General features: G+C 36.8%; 2 protein-coding genes and 1 pseudogene across 7 annotated transcripts in view; 1 reads left to right on the top strand and 2 right to left on the bottom strand.

The window, feature by feature from the left end:
- Nucleotides 1–4,647, bottom strand: part of stim1b (stromal interaction molecule 1b) — a 32,014-nt gene extending 27,367 nt beyond the window's left edge. Inside the window, exons 1-2 of one of the 3 annotated variants that reach the window (XM_052587688.1) lie at nucleotides 4,071–4,647; nucleotides 2,897–3,023 (exon numbers count right to left, since the gene is read on the bottom strand). In XM_052587688.1, the coding sequence (XP_052443648.1) occupies nucleotides 2,897–3,017 (121 nt within the window). In that variant the 5' untranslated portion in view covers nucleotides 3,018–3,023; nucleotides 4,071–4,647. The remainder of the gene's footprint in view (nucleotides 1–2,896; nucleotides 3,024–4,070) is intronic. The other 2 variants (XM_052587689.1, XM_052587687.1) reach the window with 2 other exon arrangements.
- Nucleotides 4,648–5,764: 1,117 nt separating this feature from the next.
- LOC127985663 (rho-related GTP-binding protein RhoG-like) lies at nucleotides 5,765–12,606 on the top strand (annotated as a pseudogene).
- A 2,208-nt stretch (nucleotides 12,607–14,814) lies between these two features.
- Nucleotides 14,815–20,517, bottom strand: LOC127985660 (post-GPI attachment to proteins factor 2). Of its 4 annotated transcripts, none has more exons than XM_052587710.1 (6): nucleotides 20,106–20,517; nucleotides 19,804–20,034; nucleotides 18,095–18,344; nucleotides 17,864–17,970; nucleotides 16,973–17,081; nucleotides 14,815–16,707 (listed from the first exon to the last, which is right to left on the bottom strand). In XM_052587710.1, the coding sequence occupies exons 2-6, from the start codon at nucleotides 19,969–19,971 to the stop codon at nucleotides 16,577–16,579; spliced, it is 765 nt and encodes a 254-aa protein (XP_052443670.1). In that variant the 5' UTR covers nucleotides 19,972–20,034; nucleotides 20,106–20,517; the 3' UTR covers nucleotides 14,815–16,576. The 4 variants fall into 4 exon arrangements, with proteins under 4 accessions (XP_052443670.1, XP_052443671.1, XP_052443669.1 ...); XM_052587711.1 differs by having other exon boundaries at nucleotides 20,135–20,517; XM_052587709.1 differs by having other exon boundaries at nucleotides 19,804–20,491.
- Between the last annotated feature and the right edge of the window lie 78 nt (nucleotides 20,518–20,595).

Below are 20,595 nucleotides of genomic sequence, written 5' to 3'. Positions count from 1 at the left end.
AGGTTGTGGGTTTGAGTCTTGGCTGTCAATACCTTGACTGAGGTGCCCTTGAGCAAGGCACAGAACCCCCAACTGCTCCCTGGGCACTACAACATAAATGGCTGCATAAATGGCATCTTTTTCGATTTTTAAGACATAAGTGTTCCTTGAATCGATTGTAAAATCGATTTTCCATGTCTAAAAAAAAAAACGTTTCCTTTTTCTATGTCAAATAACAGACGAATGCAAAGAGAGGGCAGGAAACGCACAGGTCAGCAATATTTCTTATTTATCGGCAGTTTCGTGCAGAACAGCAACAGGAGTGCAACATTCTCGAAAAAATATGTATGCAGAGAGGACGGCTGCCATAACAAAAGAAAAACATCACTGCAGGCTTCAACCCAGCTGCATTTATGTTTTAGGCAATTCAAAAATCTCCAAGATTATTTTAAATAATGATTCAATCCATTTCTAACAACTGTTCAAAAAAATGTAACTTTAAATGGACTTGACAACAGACCATGTGTGTTTTTTATTGAACGTAACGGACACTTAGGCTAGGCGGCACTAGGCAGGCTTAAGGAAATGCACCAAAAGGCTAGGACCATTACAAATTTATTGGACAGGAAAACAATTTGATCAACATTTTCGGGGTCCAGAGCAGAGCGTTTTTTATTCACTGTATGTCCAGCTGTTGAGAAGACGCGCTCTGACCGCACTGATGTCCCAGGGAGACTCAGATACAGCTGCGCAAGGTGGGGGGATTACCGTTCGCTGTCTTTACATTGACTTAACATTGAAATAATTCACGCCAGATGCTATATTCGCATTTGGTGTGAACGCAGAGAGGTCGCTTTCAACATCACTAAGTCTTGGAGGCGCGTAAAATTGCTGGTATTTTCTGTCTAACTTTCGCAATGCATACTGCACTTTCGGAATTCTTTATTTTCTTTTTCTGCTTGTTTGTGAGTTTTGTTACATCTATATTTTTTAACTGTTTAATTCTTTTAAAATTAATAGTGTACATATTTGGTTAAAATCGATTCCCTATTTTCATTTTCGAAACTTTTTTTGGTTGGTCCCTTTTTCTAATGGCCCTTTTCCACGGCATGGTATGGTTCACTTTTGGGGTTTTTTCCACTGGGTGCAGTACTGGGTACCTGGTAATTTTTTTAGTATCACCTTGGATGAGGTTCCAAGTGAACCGTCCCATTACCAAAATGATCACTGATTGGCACTGATTGGCTGAGAGAATCGTCACAACCTGCGTCACTGACCATGCGACACAAACACAACAGAACCGCAGGATTTAAATCAACACAGCCAGTGAAGGATTAAATACAACTGTTTTGAACGAGCAGTACATTTTGGTTGAAAAAATTGCTGTTTCGTGGTCGTTTGAGGAAGTACAGACACTCTCATTGATAGCAGAGGAGCGGGTCCAGCGAGAGCGTGATGGGGCAAAGTGGAATGAAAACGTTTTTCAGGAGTTGTGGCAGTACAGGACAGATTTGGAGAAATTTAGCATTACAGCACTTGTTCACCAAAGATCATCTGTAGTGAATGGGTGCCGTCAGAATGAGAGTCCAAACAGTTGATACAAAATTCTCAATAATCCACAACATTCCAGTCCATTAATAATATCTTGTTGACGGAAAATGTTTGTTAGTAAAAAACAAATCAATCATTAAGGCATTTTAACTTTAACCCATTGCTTCTGGCCAAAATACTAGTCTATAATCCAGAATAATGCTCCTCCGGTGAACAAGTCCATACCCTGCTTTCACTTCACATTAACATACACTGACATTTGGCTTTTAAATGCTGCTTGATCAGTGCATATTTCTTTTCTGATTTACACGAGACAAAGTTTCAATGGGTTAAACAATGTTTTGGATAGAGGACTTGTATTTTATCTCGAAGCAAGATAAAAATGCTAAATATGTTTATTACAAAACACACATTTTTGCTTCACAATATGGTAATTGATGGACTGGATTACTTTTGGATAATTGCAATAATTACCTTTATCAGCTGTTAGGACCCTCATTCTGACGGCACCCATTCACTTCTGAGGATTTATTTGTGAGCAAGTGATGTAATGCTAAATGTCTCCAAATCTGTTCTGAAGGCATAAACTCATCTACATCCTGGATGGCTTAAAGGGACAGATCACCCTCATATCATTCCAAACCTGTAAGACCTTAGTTCATCTTAAGACATCTTTGATCAAATCCGAGAGCTTTCTGACCCTCCATAGACAGCAATGCAACTGCAATGTTCCCAGGTCCAGAAAATGTAGCGAGGACATCAGTAAAATAGTTGATGTGACATCAGTGGTTCAACCGTAAATTTATAAAGCTAAAAGAATACTTTGTGCTCAAATAAAATAATAATAACATAATTTATTCAACAAATCTTCTCCCCGAGTTACCGTCTTCCGCCATTTTGGAGAGTATGCCAGAATTAATTAATGTAATCAGCGCTGTATATGTTCAGTAGATGGTGCACGGATGCTGAACGTTAACAATGCTGATTACATCTTACCGGTTCGGAATGACATTCATTTTATTTTTGGGTGAACTATCCCTTTAAGGATGAGTACATTTTGAGCTAATTTTTTTTTTTTTTGGGGGGGGGGGGTGAACTGTTCCTTTAAATCATATGGATATGATTGTGTATGGATTGTGAAAGACATCATCACCCATGAGGACTAAACAAGGGAAGTGCTTTATCTTATCTAGCAGCACACATAAGAACGGTGAATATCATGCGCCATTTCTCAGAGTGGGACATTTCTCTCAACAGCAAACACTGTTCCACTGGGATTATGTAACACATCAAATTCACACTATAGCCTACAAGACACATAAAACAGGGCGATTCAGAGTGATTCAACTGAATGATGATTTCCTACCGGATAATCCATTGGCAGACTGCAGGTGATCTGTCACGCTGGGCTGACCTGCTGCACTCCTCCATAAGAAGCCAAGCCATGCAATGTACATACAGTGTCTGGCCAATCTCAACAGATCCATGTTAAACTTAAAAAAGAGAGAGAGAGAGCATTTAAAAAATACTAATCTGGCATTGTGAAATAATGAAACATTCACTCACATAAACTGTTATGACATAAACACATCGTTGAGTGAGACAGCTAATCTTATTAACTTTTATTACTATCACATCTATTTTTAAGTTACTGGTATTTGTTTTTAATTGCTAGCAAGAAATCCAAACCTAAATATTATCTTTTTCACTTTCACTAGTAACTATGTCGGTTCTATTAGTACCTATAACGTAGGCTATTTAAGGGTGTCAAAGGTATTACTAGTAAAATTTCTTATTGCACTAGTTACAGTTGTTTTGTTTTAGTTAGAATGGCTGCATTACAGTTTAATTACAAATCCAACTAGGCCTAAGATTACAAATGTAGCCTACTAAATAATTAGGACTACTGCTGTCTATTCAATAAATGCCAGTAAAACTAAAACAGACACTAGTGTATATATGAATGGTTACAAATAACTAGGCAATACATACTAATACTAAACTAGTAAACTGTAATAATCAAAAATACTTTTAATAGATACACCACTGGAATATGAACTGATGAAAAGTCACTAGTGGAAATGAAAAAGATACTGCTGGATTACGCATTAATAATTAGAAAAATATAAAGTACATCATAAACCTAGAAATTGTTTGTTTAAAGGGATGTGTTATCCCGTTAAACACGGTGCCATATGGGTAACGTTAGAGCTGAAGTGTAGCTATAAGAAAACCCCTCCAAACTCAGCTGCACGCTTCAGTCCAGTGACGCGTGGCATGTCACAATCGTTTTGATATATTTACATATTTGGCAGACTTAATCAGATGCTGGCTGATCAAAGTCATCTTACTAGGCCTATATAAAAAAGCGGCAAATATGCCTCTTTTGGTTGTATGCTCAATTTCCGCCTTTGTGTAGCCTATTCGTATCAGATAACGTTACATAGCATACGAAAGCACAAAAGTAACTGTTGCCGTAATGATGCAAATGCACATGTAATCACACTCATCATGTTATTGATTTAAAAATATAAGATTACCTGTCAAAATCCGAAGGGTTGCAAACTGCTCGAGTCGCTCGTGACAAATCAGATGTAAAAGTTTCTTTTGATCTGACTGAGATCCATCAGGCAACCGCTAGCTGTAGGTGTTTAATCTAATCAGCGGGATGTTGTTTTAACTCAGGTGCAAAAATGTTGTCATTTCAATGTCCAACAACTTTCAACAATAGGCTACTTTAAAAATGTTCGCGATTCATTCTCCACATCTCCCCCTTATAGTCTACGTAATAACCCGCCCATATCAATAATATCAAATAGCCTGCTGTCAAAAATATTTGTCTATCACTTTGTAATGCGCCCTTCGAACAAAACGTCCAAAAGGAAAAAAAGAAGAGTTGTTTTCGAAATGTATGACACAGAAGTATGTCCCGGATTTATAAATTAATTTTCGAAGTTCATGGAATGGTTTCAAAGTCCTCTTCTCTGAGTTACCCAAAACCTCTTGGTGTTAAGAATCCGTAAGAATCCGTTTGGTGTTGCTTTGGGAGGTTGTCTAGTGGTAAAGCAAATAGTTTCTTGGGATATAAATTGTCAGAGTTTGAGGTTTGCTCTCGAAAAGCAGAAAGACATGGCCATCTAGTGGCACGATGTTCATGCATTAAAATTGAAGAAACCCCTCCCAACTTCCTGTCTGTTCAACATAACCTCTCATGTGTTCACATTTTAACAGGCCTACAAACATTTAGCCCAGTACTCATCTCTCTCTCTCTATCTATCTATCTATCTATCTATCTATCTATCTATCTATCTATCTATCTATCTATCTATCTATCTATCTATCTATCTATCTATCTATCTATCTATCTATCTATCTATCTATCTATCTATCTATCTATCTATCTATCAAGCTGTCTGTTCTAACTCTGGGTGGGATACAAAAAACTGAAAAAAACTGAAAGCCTTTTTACATGAGATTTCATAGGCTATAAATGATCAAAGGATAGTTTCATTCAAATAAAAATGTGTCATTATTAGCCTTTTTCTTATAGCAAAAAAAAGGGGAATTGTATAGCAGTGCACTTGAACCATTTTCCATACAATCACTACCATATCAAAGTTACATAGCCTACACAACTCAAAAGTCAATGTGTGTGTGTTTTTATTTATTTATTACTTCATGTGCATCACAGCCACATTCCCATCCACTTTCATAGTATCCTTTATGAAAATCAACCATGGTTGTGCCACAAATAAAAACCACAAACCATACTTAAACCATGGTAATCACAAATTAACCATGGGTTTACTATACTAACTGTATAGTGTGGTTAAACAAATAGTTATTAATAACCACAGTTACTACACTTTTAGTACAATAAAAACTTGGTTATTTTTTTGTAAGGGATAGAAGAGAGCAGCCTGGACATTATTTAAAACTGCTATTTTTTTTTTTGTTCTGTACCAAACAGATTTTTTGTAAATTTGTAACGATATGGGCCCAGTTTGGGGTAAATTATTCATTTAAAGTTTCCCATTTATAACAGTAATTGTGGTGGAAAATGATAAGCCCACGATGTTCTCACGACTCCTCCTTAGTTCAGGTAGTTTCATCTCGAGTGTGCGGTTGTGATGATACGGGATTTCCCTGTGATGCATATGTTGTACAGTGTAAACTAACAAGACGACGCGACAAACCCAAGAACGAAGCTGAACAGAGCTGACAGCGCACTCGCTTGCAGTGCAGACAGACTGTTACGCCCTCTTAAACACTGTCATAGCCACATTTACTTCGGTAAACTTCCTCAAATATGCCGTTAAGCCATTAACTTCCTCTCTGAGGGGTGAACGCACTCACGTCCTACAGACTTCAACAATTACTTCCACAACAGCGGGATTTCGGTCCTCGAGAGCATCTGATATGTTTGGTAAGATATGTTTGTTACTAAATCGTATTTAGTCCGGTGATATACAGTTTACAGTTTTTTAGACAACATATTTATGCGTTTATTCATTCATGGCTTGGTTTGCTGAAGAGAAAAAGCGCAGAGGGAGATTTAGAATTTGGAACGTGTGAGGTTTTGCTAAATTTGCTGGCTGTAATGTTCTTGGTTTGGAACGCGTCTTGATGAATAAGCTGTGCTTGAGTTTTTAAATCAGAGAGCAGGAATAGGGGCCACTCCCATAGAAATACACCGAGCACTAAAGCACTGTAATTAAGAGTATGTATTGACAAGTACCGTTCTATGCGAATAAAAGTCAATTTGCTGACTTCAACTTTGAACTCAATTCATAATGACGCCAAACTATAGGCTAGTTTCAACCTCCAGCTACGAGTTCATGACCATTTTGACCACTTTGAATTTAAGTAGGCTACTGACGAGAAAAAGCATAGTACAAAAGACGAATTACTGTGACAAATTATATGTATATAAACAAAGATGTATTTTAATGTACAATATACAAACCTATCCTCCTGGTGTGAAGACCTTTCTGTGGAAATTTGGTTGAAACATAATATGGCCCTTTGGAGAAAATGAATGGGAAATTATGCAAATTTGGAGAGAAAGATAAAAAGTCAGTTGGGTTTTCCAGAAGGAATGAGGAACTAAGAAACATCCTCATTTTAAAATCCAAAAGAGCCATGCAGAAGTTGGGATATTTATCTGTTTCCGACCCAAATAGCAGCTTCCATTAGAGAAATCTTATTTGCTTTAGCATTTTTTACTAACCTACCACGGTCATGCTAGTTAGCCAAAATAATAGCCCATTTGTGAGAGGACCTTTCACACTCAGAGCCGTTATTGTTAACTTCCTAATGTGAAAATACTGTTGCACAACAGCTGAATATCTTGAATGACACAAGGGGCTCGCTGAGGCACACTTTTCTGCAGTGAGTCATTGGAAAATGGTGACTTGCTGTGTCATAAATTGTGACAGTTCCCATGATCCGTTTTTTTTCTTCTTATTTTCACCTGCTTATGTGGAGAAAATACAGAGGATATCGTGTGCAATTACCATCCCTTTGACAGTAATGCCTTAGTTTATGTTCTATGATAAAATTCTAGATTCAGTAAGAATGGATAAAAGTAGCTGACCACTTCTAGTTTTGATTGCTTTCTGCATACTTTGCAATCTAGTGTAAGTTCTCCTTTTGCTGCTAAAGTAGCCTTTAGGACGGCCTGTTCCTCTGTTGGCTTACGCATGATCACTGATAACGTGTGATAAACTTAAAAAACATTAAACAGGGCCATAACCACTAGCCTATAGACATTAAAGGTTTTCCGATGGTTGATTCTTAAAATATTATATTAAGTTGCCATATCCTGAACATCTACAGCATGACTTGAACCCTACCCCAAGAATTTCACACAGTAAAGCTGTTAAAAAAAATGTATAATAATAATTTGTCACTAGATCTCTATTGTTTTTTTTTTTCAGTTTTATATAACACTGAGCAGTTCTGCTGCTAACCATCGCTATTGTGATATGACAAAGCGGTGTTGTAAGTGTCAGGACAGACTCCACCCAGACTGAGCTGTCAGTGCTGTTTCTTTCAGCTCTTGGTTTACTAACCACACTATAACGCTAACGCCTTGCAGAGGAGGGCAGGGCTCGGAGTATTTCTCTCTCTGAGCGTCTCTGGAGATTGGGTAGAGTCCGTCTCACTCCTTTCTCCTGGGGTCAAACATCTGCCAGACCCTTGGAATAAGTGAGAAAGAAAGAGAGAACTGAGCTGTTGGGTTGTAACTCCACCGCTCTCAGTTGCTGTGCGAGAATCGACCTTGCATTTGCTACAAGCAAGATGGATTGGATATCATGATCAAACTTTTGGGGAAACAGCCTATCATGTAACAAAAATGTTAATTATTAACAGACAATAACATGAAAAAGTCCCAAACAGCTGTTGAAATACTTTAGAAAGTGCTTTGCTGACAGTGCTTCATACTGGCCTCTGATGTAACGGATAAAACTGGTCAGTAAATCTACTTTCCAGCTCCTTTTCCACCAAAACAGCAATTACCCATGTTGACTTTGCACAGGCTTTCACAAATGTTGAATTATCTAGATATGTGTATCCAGACTTCCCCTGACATTAAATGTCTTCAGCATTAACATAACCACACGTCTTCTGACATTTTCCAGTGTACATGTTTTAGAACATCTCAATCTGCGTGTCATGCTTCCTACAGAGAGCAATTTGAGTCATTTTCATGAAACAGATTGGTCATATTTCCATTGAATATGTCCCAGATGGAAAGTGGAAAGAAAGATGAAGGACAAAGGCTCTTGTTTTTGTGCATTTCTGAGGAGGTGAATAATCCCCTAATTTACAAGTGGGAATTAATTTGTGTTATTATATTATATACACAGCTTATCAATAAAACTGCAAAGGGAAGTAGAGGGAAGGCTAGTGGAGGCTGACTGTATATTCAAAACATTGTTTATAATAGCCCAAAAAATACCTCAACATGCTACACATTTGCATGAACACAAACCACTTTCCTTTTGTCCCTTTCTTTGCATGTTTGTAAATCTTTATTTCTATGATCCATTCATACTGTACAACCTGACCTTTTGAAATATATATGTGCACTGTGTGCAGTGATATTAAATTATGACACTGATATTAAATTACAAATATATTTTTTTAATTAAACAGTTTTTTCAAGATATTTTTTTTTATAGTTCAGTATTATAATGTATAGTGTAGTGTTTTGCCTAAATAAATTACAAATAAAATACATGCCTATATAAATATGTGTGTGTATATATATATATATATATATATATATATATATATATATATAGTGCTTTCAAACAATTAATCGATTCATCTCATCCAAAACAAAACATAATATATGAGTGTGTACTGTGTATATTTATTGTTTATATAAATACAAACACATGCATGCATATATTTAGGAAAGATATGTTATGTTTATATATTAATTATATTTATATATAATATTAATTAATAAATGTAAATGCATGTAAATATTTTCAAAATATATACTGTGTGTGTGTGTTTATATATACATAATAAATACAGTACACATACATATATTATGTAAACAAACACTTATTTCGGATGCGATTAATTGCTATTGATCATTTGACAGCACTAATAAATACATAATAAATATAAACAGTACACACACATATATAATGTAAACTTTTGATTTTGGATGCAATCACTATTAATCACGATTAATCATTTGACAGCCCTACTGTTAACACCAAGACTAATGTGTGTATAAATTCAGTTATGAATTTAATTTGAATAAACAAACATATACAGTATGTGTAAATAAATAAATTAATAAATATGGCAAAAGCACACAAGATACACTAAATTTATACTAAAAATGTAAATTGCAAATCAAATATCAAAGATACTACATTAATACTGACATTTGTCAAACAAGACATTTCTATTGGATTATATATTATTTTATAGTAATATTAAGGTAAGAGTTTCACTGAAGACGATAATGAATGGTGCATTGTGTATTTACATATTCTTTTATTCACCTAAGCACTGTCATGTTAACATAGAGCGGTGTCTCTTTCTCTGCAGACTGCTGAAGTCGAGTGATCATCTTTCTATCATGCAGAGCATCAAGTGTGTGGTGGTGGGAGATGGAGCAGTGGGAAAAACCTGCCTGCTCATCTCATACACGACCGGCGCATTCCCCAAAGAGTACATTCCCACCGTGTTCGACAACTACAGCTCCCAAGTCACCGTGGACGGCCGCACCATCAGCCTCAATCTGTGGGACACGGCAGGCCAGGAGGAGTACGACCGCCTTCGCACACTGTCCTACCCTCAGACCAACGTCTTCATCATCTGCTTCTCCATCTCCAGCCCCCCGTCCTATGAGAACGTCAAGCACAAGTGGCACCCAGAGGTGACGCACCACTGTCCCAGCGTGCCCATCCTTCTGGTGGGGACCAAGAGCGATCTTCGCAACGACGCTGATGTGCTGAAGAAGCTGAAGGAGCAGAACCAGGCACCCATCACACACCAGCAGGGCCAGGCTCTGGCTCGCCAGATCCACGCCGTCAAGTACCTGGAGTGCTCAGCACTCAGCCAGGACGGCATCAAGGACGTGTTTGCAGATGCAGTGCGTGCCTTCCTCAGTCCTCAACCTGTGGCTGCAAAGAAGCCCTGTATACTCCTCTGAAAATACAGAGAGCATTGAGGTATTTTAACTGAATTACGTGTAGAAATGGTGGGAGTGGTTGTAATAACAGATCTTTAGTGACCAAGAAACACGACCTTAATCTGTGAAATTAAAGAAATACAAGATTAAGTCAAATCTGAGGTTTTTACACTGTACTGAGATTTTCTTTTTTTTTTATGTTTTTTTTTTTTTTCATAGAATTTTAAAGGGGAGAGAGTGTGTTTGGAGTTTCATAAAACCACTAAACAGATCATCTGGTATCTTATAAATACATAAAAGTAAAAAAATAAAGTAACCCTTAAAGACATCTCAAATGAAAGGGGATCTAGTTCCTTTTTAGTGTTTGGAGACTTATTAATACTATTGGTTAATTAAGTTCTTTTTCTTTTTGTCTTTATTTAAAAAAAAAAAATCTGAGAATTTTATAGTGCTAATATAATAAAGCTTTTTTATGCACACGGCATTTGTTCTGTGATTGGAGTTACATTGAGGACAGGCCTTTTGTGTAATAAGCAACTATCTATAAATATCGTAGTCGTTCACACAGAATGCATTCTTACGTTCAAGACACAGCTGAATGTAAAGGAAACAAAGCAGGGTTTTGAGACTCTGAAAAGCTGTGTGTACTTTGACACAGCATCTTTCAAACGCAGAGCTTGTGCGCGAAAATTTATACCAACAGAAAAAATGTAGCACAACTGTGCTTACTTTTTTCGGAGCCAGAGCTTTAAGCCATGAACTAAAGCAACCAGCTGTGAGGTAAATCATGGAATTACAAATTTTGCTTTGAAACAAAAAATAAATACATTTGAAAATAGACGGTTTTAATGAGGGAAAGAACTACAATCCCATGAAGCATTGTATATGACAATCAAACTAAAAACAAGAGAAAGTAAAATATATTTGATTGTATGTGTATGTAGAAATAAAATATTTTATGTTTAATGCGTAATATGCATAGATGTACAAATATTTAAATAATTGGTAGTGGGTGGTCCCTCTTTTGCATGTCGTAATTCTCTGATTGGTGGATATTTTGTGCAGAATCATGGGTAATGTAGTTTTTTACCAGGAATTCTGTTTTTGAACATGTTTTTTGCAAAAAAATAAATGATACGGTCTGATGGTTTAAACAAAACGATTAACAACCTCATAGCTCACAGAAGGTTTGTCTTTAAAGGTTTTTAAGTTATTGTTCAAAGTTTTTTACTTCCAGAACAGCACTGTCATACTTTATCCACAAGCAGCGCAGTGAAACGCAAAAACGCGTTCTGTGTGAACTGGCCCTTTAGACATACATGCTCTTATATGAGTGATGAGGGTGTTGTTGCCTGGCAACTTGTAGGCTTTACTTCCTCGTAGTGGGGAAACTGTCTGGCAGTCCCTTAAGGAAACAAATGTCCCAGCATGCACTGCGCCTTCAACTCTTCATTCTTTTCTTCCTCAGCGCTTCAGAACCTTTTTAGAAAACAAGGCACTTTCTTCACTTGATGACTGATTTGGGAGCAGCTTGTGTCGATTTAATTAGCACAATCCTAAACGAGCCATTAACGAAGAGGAAGGAAGCTTTCAATTGGCCAAAGATCGAGTTCGGCTTGTAGATTTCAGAGCTCAGGGATTTATCAACAAGCTATAAATGATCACCATTGTTCCTTTTTCTTTTTGATGAATGTATAACTTCACAGTGCCTTTCCATATATAGTTTTTATAAATGTAAGCAGACAGATTGTTGTATGTCAAATTTCAAAGCCAAGGGCAAAAGTATATTTTCATCATTGGTATTTTAACTATCGTTTTTTGTTTGTTCTGTAATGTTTAGCCTATTAGCATTAGATCAAATGTAAGCTGAAAGTCAAGATCATGTTGTGGCTCATTAAGGACAATACATTCACAGCAAACAGAGAAACACTTCATTGTGCATGAATCATATGGTGATTTTTCAGTCATAACCTGTGTTGCTCAGTCTGTATGTGTGCTTTTGGACATAAATGTATGAGAAATCCCAAAGTCATGTGAAAGCAATACTTTTCAAGCATTGAATAATTCAGCTGAGAGTTGTGTGGATGCTACAGTCAGTCAGTCTCACTACTAACAGGATGCTCACTTATGAATGGTCTTGTACCATAGACATTTTTTTTATTCCTCATCATTCACACTCCAATGGACTCCCAAATTTCAGACTCTCCATATCTTGCCTCAGCTTCGCAAGTCATTCATTTTATTTATTTTATTTTTCATTTTAAGGTTTGTCTTGTATGCATTTTTTGCCTCACTTAACAATAATTTCCCAATTTTGTATAAAACATGTGTAATTACATTTTTTGTTTTGCATTTTTTGATACAAAAAAATGTATGCTAATAAAATTCAAACTGCTTATTTTAACATCCTACTACCATTCTCAATTGTAGTCATTTCTTTTAAGAAAAACATTTGAATGGTATGGTATGGTCTTGAAACATCAAATAATAAGGCCATTGTAATACTAGATATATAATTTCAGTAAATTCTTTTTTATTTCAAACCATTCAGTCATATTGATTTACAGATTAAAAGAGGAAGCAGATATGGTGTATTTAAATACAGTGTGCCAGAGCATTTCCCTATCTGACTGTGATAATGACAAGATACTGAACATATTGAGTCAAAACAGCGTGAACCTGATATCTGGTCTCTCTCTCTCTCTCCTCTCTCTCTCTCACACACACACACACACACACACACACACACAAATGCCTGGAGCTTTTGCTGTAGGTAGTGATTACAGCAGAGTTGTTCAGACAAGTCAAAGTTCACTAGAACTTAGGAACACTGTACAAATTGTGAGTTAAAAAGGAATGGAATAATTTATAAATCTCATAAACTTATATTTTATTCACAATAGAATATAGATAACATATTCAATGATGAAAGTGAGACATTCTGAAATGTCATGCCAAATATTGGCTCATTTTGGATTTCATGAGAGCTATACATTCCAAAAAAGTTGGGACAGGTAGCAATAAGAGGCCGGAAAAGATAAATGTACATGTAAGGAACAGCTGGAGGACCAATTTGCAACTTATTAGGTCAATTGGCAACATGACTGGGTATAAAAAGAGCCTCTCAGAGTGGCAGTGTCTCTCAGAAGTCAAGATGGGCAGAGGATCACCAATTCCCCCAATGCTGGGGCGAAAAATAGTGGAGCAATATCAGAAAGGAGTTTCTCATTGAAAAAATTGCAAAGAGTTTGAAGTTATCATCATCTACAGAGCATATCATCCAGAGAATCAGGAACAATCTCTGTGCGTAAGGGTCAAGGCCGGAAAACCATACTGGATGACCACCATCAATCAGCTCTTTCAGGAAAGACCTTGCATTTTCCAACATGACAATGCCAGACCGTATACTGCATCAATTACAACATCATGGCTGCGTAGAAGAAGGATCCGGGTACTGTAATGGCCAGCCTGGAGTCCAGATCTTTCACCCATAGAAAACATTTGGCGTTTGCAGACTGTAATGAAAAGAAGAGGGGATGCCACACAGTGGTAAACATGGCCTTGTCCCAACTTTTTTGAGATGTGTTGATGCCTTGAAATGTAGTATCATATTAAGAGGAAAATAAGTTGATATATTTTCCCAGTTAAAACATTTGATGTCATCTTTGTTGTATTCTGAATAAAATATTGAAATTTGAAACTTCAACATCATTGCATTGTTTTTATTCACAATTTGTACAGAGTCCCAACTTTTTTGGAATCGGGTTTGTATACTAAAACGTCCATAATCCATATTACTGCCAAATCTGACCAAGAAAGATTGTAAAGGGAGAAGTGTGTTACCAAAAACGTCATGATTACTCACTCTCATGTTGTTGCAAACCTGTGTGACTTTTATCCTGCAGAACACAAAAGATATTTGGAATAACCATTTTGTCCATTACAATTAATGTCAATGGGCTCCAAAAACAATGCTATCAGGTTTGGAACAATATAGCGGTGAGATAACATAATTTTAATTTTGGATGAACGATCCCTTTAACTACAGATTTTTAATTTTGGATGAACTATCCATTTAACTATCTGTCTGCTACATTCTGTTTAAACAAACTTGAAAAGGTCAGAGTTAGACCATCGGGAATGCTGGAGAAGGGATTTCCTTTAGTGCTCTTCTGCATGCAAGCTTCCTTTATCAGTGAGTAGCTAAATAAACAACACTCCCAATTTGGCATCCGAATGACATTTGGCTTGAAATCTTACTAGTCTATTTCTGTTGTCACTCATTATCTGTGCTTTTCCCTGCATGTCCAGAAACCGCCCCACTCTCTGTTGCCTGACCACTCTTATTTGACTATGAAATGAGCTCCTGTTTGCCCGTTCCTCTGTAATGTTTGACTTGAGCCTCACCAACAGCAATTCTACTATATAATCACCATCTTTTTCTGATATACAGTATATTTTGAAATTAAGACGTGGAAATAAAAGAAGAAAAAACAAAGGTTATTTGTGTAGACTTTATATTACACTTAATTTCCTTCTACACAAAAGGAACTCCAATCTGAAACCTCTGTTATAAGATTACTTTAAAATAAGAAAAGAAATGAAATAATGTAGGCTGATCAAAATGAATTGAATTATTTTTATTTGTCTAAATCATCTGAAATGCTACAACTGAATTTAAGCATAACAAACTTCAAGTATAGAATAACATACTAAGGCAACACTTTAATTTGCAGTGTACTTGTTATATGTTACATTAACTTACTTTAGTATTAACAGTAAATTATACATAGTTAAACAACTTACCCAAATCAAACCCTATCCCTATAGTAATACTTAACTGTATTAGGCTATTACACGTATACAAGGACACCTTAAAATAAATAATTATTCCAATACCTATCAGTACAAAATCATTAACATCAGCCATTAATATATGGGATACCGATATATCCAGTAAATATACATGTGCTAATTTCAGAAATGATTCACTTACTTTTTATCCAAATATTTATTTGACACCAATTTAAAAACAGTATTTTGGTACATCATAAAAAGCATTATTATAATAAATCATGTTCACAACATCATATTGCACTGTACCAGTTTTCTCATTCAACCAATGGCAACATCATATTTTAAAATGCATCCTAAGGGCCCGTGTTGTCCACGATCAATAACCGCTCGACATTAGACCACAGAAATATGTACGAACTAATGCTCTAGCCACTAAAGGTACACAAGCAACGCTGTGCAAAAGGTCGTTTAAATGACTTTTCACATGATTTACATTGTAGCGTTTAGAAAGGAAGAGAGAAATGTCTGGTGTGACTGAACCAAATGTCTTTCAGTAGCGTGAGCAGTCAGTGTGTATGAAACAGCAGCTGCAAACCAACTCGCACAACATCAAAGTCCATCAGCACTAGAGTTCAATTACTTTTACACTTGCAAATATGTAACAACTAATACGCAAATATTTTAAACTTCACGTCACTTCGTGTAAACCTAAAGCATGACCCTGACAAACCAATTAGAAAGAGACAGACATGGCACTTCACATTTTGATTTAATGTGCCCCTAATATGGATTTTTGAAAATGACCTTTTATGCAGTGTGTAACACAGCTCTAAGTGAATGAAGACATCCCGCAGTTTTACATCTGAAAGTGCACTGTGCATAAAGTGATTGTCTCTCAAAAGAAAGAGTCGACTTTGTATCACTGAAAGAATCCCCAGCTGTTTCATGTTGATGTCAACATGAAACATAGGGATACTGCCCGCCCACTTCTCGACTTTTCAGTTTATCAGTCTGAATGAAAATGCAAATTCATTTTTTTGCAACTAGATGCCACTTTTGGAGCGGTAAAAATAGCAGTTTCCCAGGTAACGCTGTAAACAAAGCAGCGCTGCAAACAAACACTGCTTTATCAGACATACAGAAATGGTAAAATTAGACCAATCGGACCAATCACCGCTGACTAGCGTCATGCAAAGGAGGGGTTTGGAATATGAATTGTTGAGCGAATCACTTGGGAGTCCTTAAGCAAGTAAGGTCAAAATATTTATTAAAATTTATATAAGACAATGAAATGTGCCTGTTGTTGGGGACTCCCAAAACCAAAATATGAACCTTTCATAACCCATAATAGGGGCACATTAACCAACTAAAATAAATGCATTTGAAGTAATGAATCAGCTGTTCCAATTACACCTGAATAAACAATGTCATCTTCTAATGATCTTTTAAACAGTTTGAGTTAAAAACAAAATTTGTGAACAGTCATTGCTCCATCAGTGTCGACCCTGAATCAGCACGAGTGCCGCCCTCAGAGCCCTTGTGTCTCAAGTTTCAAGGAGATGATGCAAGCATTCACTTCCTGTGTCAAAAGAGCTTTCCATCTGGAGGTGTTGCAACCATCACCTCCTTACCTCCAAAGTCCCAGTAGGCCGTCATGTGGAAGGCCATGTTGGACAGCACCACCAGATACTCACACACAGCAAATGATGTGTAAACTGCCATAGAGAGACAACAGAAATGTCATTTAAATGGCAAAACATATTATTATTTAAATTAAATAAATAGTTGTATTCGCCTTCAGGCCATCCATGATCTAGATGGAATTTAGCATTACATCATTGGCTCACCAATCGATGCTTTGGTCCCTATACTGAAGTGAATTTGCGAGTTCATGTTAAGCATGTAAAATCTCCAAAATGGAACAAGTGTCAAAGTGGAACATGGGTGGGGTGAATAACAGAACGAAGATGTTGCACTCACTTCCTGCTTCACAGTCAGTGTTGTGCCGCTTGTAGAAGTAAGCAGCCAACAGACAGAAGCAACCGTTGAAGAGGAAGAGGCGGAGCTTCTGGCGGTATGACATCATCTCCTGATGTCAAACAGGGTTTGGGTAGATGCAGTATAGAGAAAGAGAGAAGAAAGACACATAATGTCACCAGTTCTCTTCTGCAACAAGATGTGGGGCAAGCAGGTGGGACGAGGTTCTGTAAAAGGCACAGCAAGCACTTCCCCCGAAGCACTCGACCCAGCTGCACTTTCACAGCAATAGAAATATAAAGCTACACTGCGGTCTCTGACACGTCGACTCCCATGATTCTCACCCAGCAGCACAAGCAACACCTTTTATTAGAGCTGTGCTCGTGGTGTCAAGATCGCCGGCGTGTTAAGAACATATCTGAATAATTACTGTGTCAGATGAATCTAAAAATGGTCATACACGATCGTTTCATCCAATCAGAAAAGGACTTGCGTGTATGGATTGTTCGCTGAAATCACAAACATTTGGTCTTTTTAAAAAATTATGTTCGTTATAGTATGAAGGAAATCCAGGTATATGTTACTGCCAGTAAAGTGAGGTATGTATATATGGATGCATAATAAAAAAAAAGAATTTTTTTATAATGCAATCAACAACTGAGCAGTCCAAATAAATTATTAGATAATTTTTTTTTTTAATCAATAAAAATGTAAATAAATAAACACCTAATCTGCATTACATTTTCCTGTTTCCACCTGGGCTTACACCATAATTCACTATTTTTATATATTAAAATTTAAAACCAAAGTAGGGCTATACATTACACGAGAGACTGGCTTATACTGCCCTCTGTCGGTCAGTTGCGCACGCCCAGAATACAGAGAAGTCATTACCTCTGCACTCAGGGAATACTTTGCAATCAAGGACCACAGCTTGCAGGTGCACATCATGTGGAACAGGGAGCTGCCAATAAACAAGATGAAGCCGCTCTTATGGACACCTGTGGACCACATGTACATACACAGCATTAAAAGCCATGTACGAAATGCTTGTACTATACAGATCCCTGCATTTGCTTGCGCATTCAAACGAGACTCAGGGCTTCGGTCCAGAGAGGCACTTACTGTAGGTCTCATCGGAGGAGACGTAGGTGAGCAGAAGCAGCCCTACATTTTCACTTAAAGCGAAGAGGAATGTGAGAACACTCAAAAGCTGCTCCTTCAGCCTCCTGGAAAAGCGTCTGCGGTAAAAGCTCAGATATGCTGCTGCTACCAGGAAGCGTGGAGCAGAATGCAGGCCGATGCTGAACCTCCAGATGTAGCGCTCCGGTGTCAGACTGATGGCTGCGCTGATGGACGGGAGGTAGTTAGGAACCTGTGAACCCCATTCATAAAAGATCTTCGTTACAATGGCACTCCAGGTTTTGCACAGGCCAAGTGAAAAGCTGAAGCTTTTCTTCAGAAAACATAAAAAAAACTAGTTTGGATTTACTGTATGTAATCATAAAAAACGATGTGACATAATGACTACTATAAATATTAACACAAAGTCAACACACGATTGGGACAGTATATGGTTTTTGTGTTTTTCCAGGTCATCTCCATGTAATAAAAAAATTAGTATATGAATATGAATAAAGTATATGAATAATGCAGTGCTAATTGATATCATTTATTACAGTAGGATTTAGAAACTGTAAAATATATTTTCTGCTTTATTCTATGATTTAAAAAAAGGCAAAAACGTGCATGTATACAGATCAATCAATATAGTCATTAGGAAAATATATGATTAATATTATAGAATACAAATGATTGGTTATGGTCCAGAAGCAAATAAAATGAATAATAATAATAATAATAATAATAACCTGTCAATTACACGCTAATTGTCATGTTGGTTAAATTGTTACTGTCTTGAGTTATTATTTTAAAGTAAAGTTAAAATGCTTAAAAACACTGACTTTATGAGCTTCATACTTGGCTAATTAAATAGAATATATATACAATTGTAAATGTAAAAATTAAAAATAGATTTTTTTTTCTGATAGTGTAAGTAATGTTTATTTTAAAAAGAAAATGTGACTGGGACAATAATTTACATTTGATTTTATTATTCTTATTTTATTTTTTACAAATATTAAATACACAACTTTGAGGACTTATTCGTTTCAGAACACCACTGATAAATAAACTAAATAGCCAAAGGTATAAGGAAACCCTCTTCAAAAGAACAGGTTTGACTACTTTCAAGAGTCATGAGGCGTCTATTTGGCGTTCATTTGCATAGTCAACACTGGGGAAAACTGGGCATTGAAATAACAGGACATAAAAGACATAGACATACGTGGAGAGATATACGTGGAGAGCACTGACATTTTGAGTGACTTCAGTGACCATAGGCAGAACAAACGGACAATAAATCAAGTGTATGAATAATGCAGTGCTAACTGATTATCATTTATTACAGTAGCCTTTAGAAACTATAAAAGGCAAAACGTGCATGTAAAAATAAAATTAAATAAAAGCAAATAAAATTAAAATTAATTTAGTAATTTCCATGAGTTTAAGCATACAGTGCTATTCAAGAGATTTGTGTGCTTGTAATTTTATAGCAACAGTTTGGACATAACCTTTTTCTATTCTAACATGACAATACCTCTCTGGTTAAAAACGAAATGATTGATTCAGTGAGTGGCAGAACTTGAGTGGTCTGCAGAAACCCAGCTCAACACATCTGCTTTGACTTTAAATACAGACCTTGAGCCGAAAACTCATCACCAAACACCAATGACTGCCAGACAACAGTACTGGGATGTGAGTCTAGCTCTCACCTTGCAGTGTGTCTCGGTCGCCTCAATGTAGTGGTAGAGCATAGCCAGCACGATACAGGCGACGAGGCCGAGCAGAGGCAAACACACGGTGATCACCGCTAACCGCCTGAACGGCACACGGATCAGAGCCTTGTCTCGAGCCACAGATCCGTACGGCACCTGTTGCATCTTCCCTCATCTAATTACAGCTCCAGATGTGTCAACATCTACAGATTGACGCTACGGAACCCCCTGTAGGTGCAATGATGTCAGCATCTCTAAACTACAGCCCGAGCTCAAGTTTATGTCTTGAGTTAACTTACATAACGTTACTTAGCGACTGTTCGCTCACCTCCTGCTCATAGATGTGCGGTTTCATTGAAACGTTAGACGATTTCTAAACGAAGCGATATTCAGGTCAGTACCGGTAAATAAGGAGTTAATATTTCTATTCAATCCAAACTGTAAAAAGGTTCGATTCTCCGACTATTATTCTGGATATGAGAGTACAGACCGCGAACGCTTCCGGTTTTGTTGCGCCAGTAGTTTTCATAATAAAAGTCCTTGTTGCGAGCCTACATTTTTCATTTCAGGACCATAACTAGTTACATATATGCATTAAAATATATATTTTGTATGCAGTTTATGAACACTGCCATGCTGTTCAGTATACATTTCTAGACCCAATATTATGTAAAAAAAAAAAAAAAAGATTTTTATTCAACATATTTCGTTTTCTTGTACGTTTCACTGACAACATATTTAAGGGATGTAGAACATTCTTTGGGGGAGAAATTATCTTTAAATTGGCTA

This window comes from Carassius gibelio, chromosome B21 (assembly GCF_023724105.1).
Source record: "Carassius gibelio isolate Cgi1373 ecotype wild population from Czech Republic chromosome B21, carGib1.2-hapl.c, whole genome shotgun sequence".
Taxonomy (NCBI): Eukaryota; Metazoa; Chordata; class Actinopteri; order Cypriniformes; family Cyprinidae; genus Carassius; species Carassius gibelio.
The sequence above is the reverse complement of the archived record's forward strand: the minus strand, read 5'-3'. Positions and strand labels throughout refer to the sequence as shown.

Coding starts and splice junctions, on each gene's coding strand:
- LOC127985660 (XM_052587710.1), bottom strand. CDS start 19,971: ATGCAACAGGTGCCGTACGGATCTGTGGCTCGAGACAAGGCTCTGATC. Junction 17,082..17,863: donor AGTATTCCCTGAGTGCAGAG/GTAATGACTTCT, acceptor GTTTGACATCAG/GAGATGATGTCATACCGCCA. Junction 16,708..16,972: donor CACTGACTGTGAAGCAGGAA/GTGAGTGCAACA, acceptor TCTCTATGGCAG/TTTACACATCATTTGCTGTG.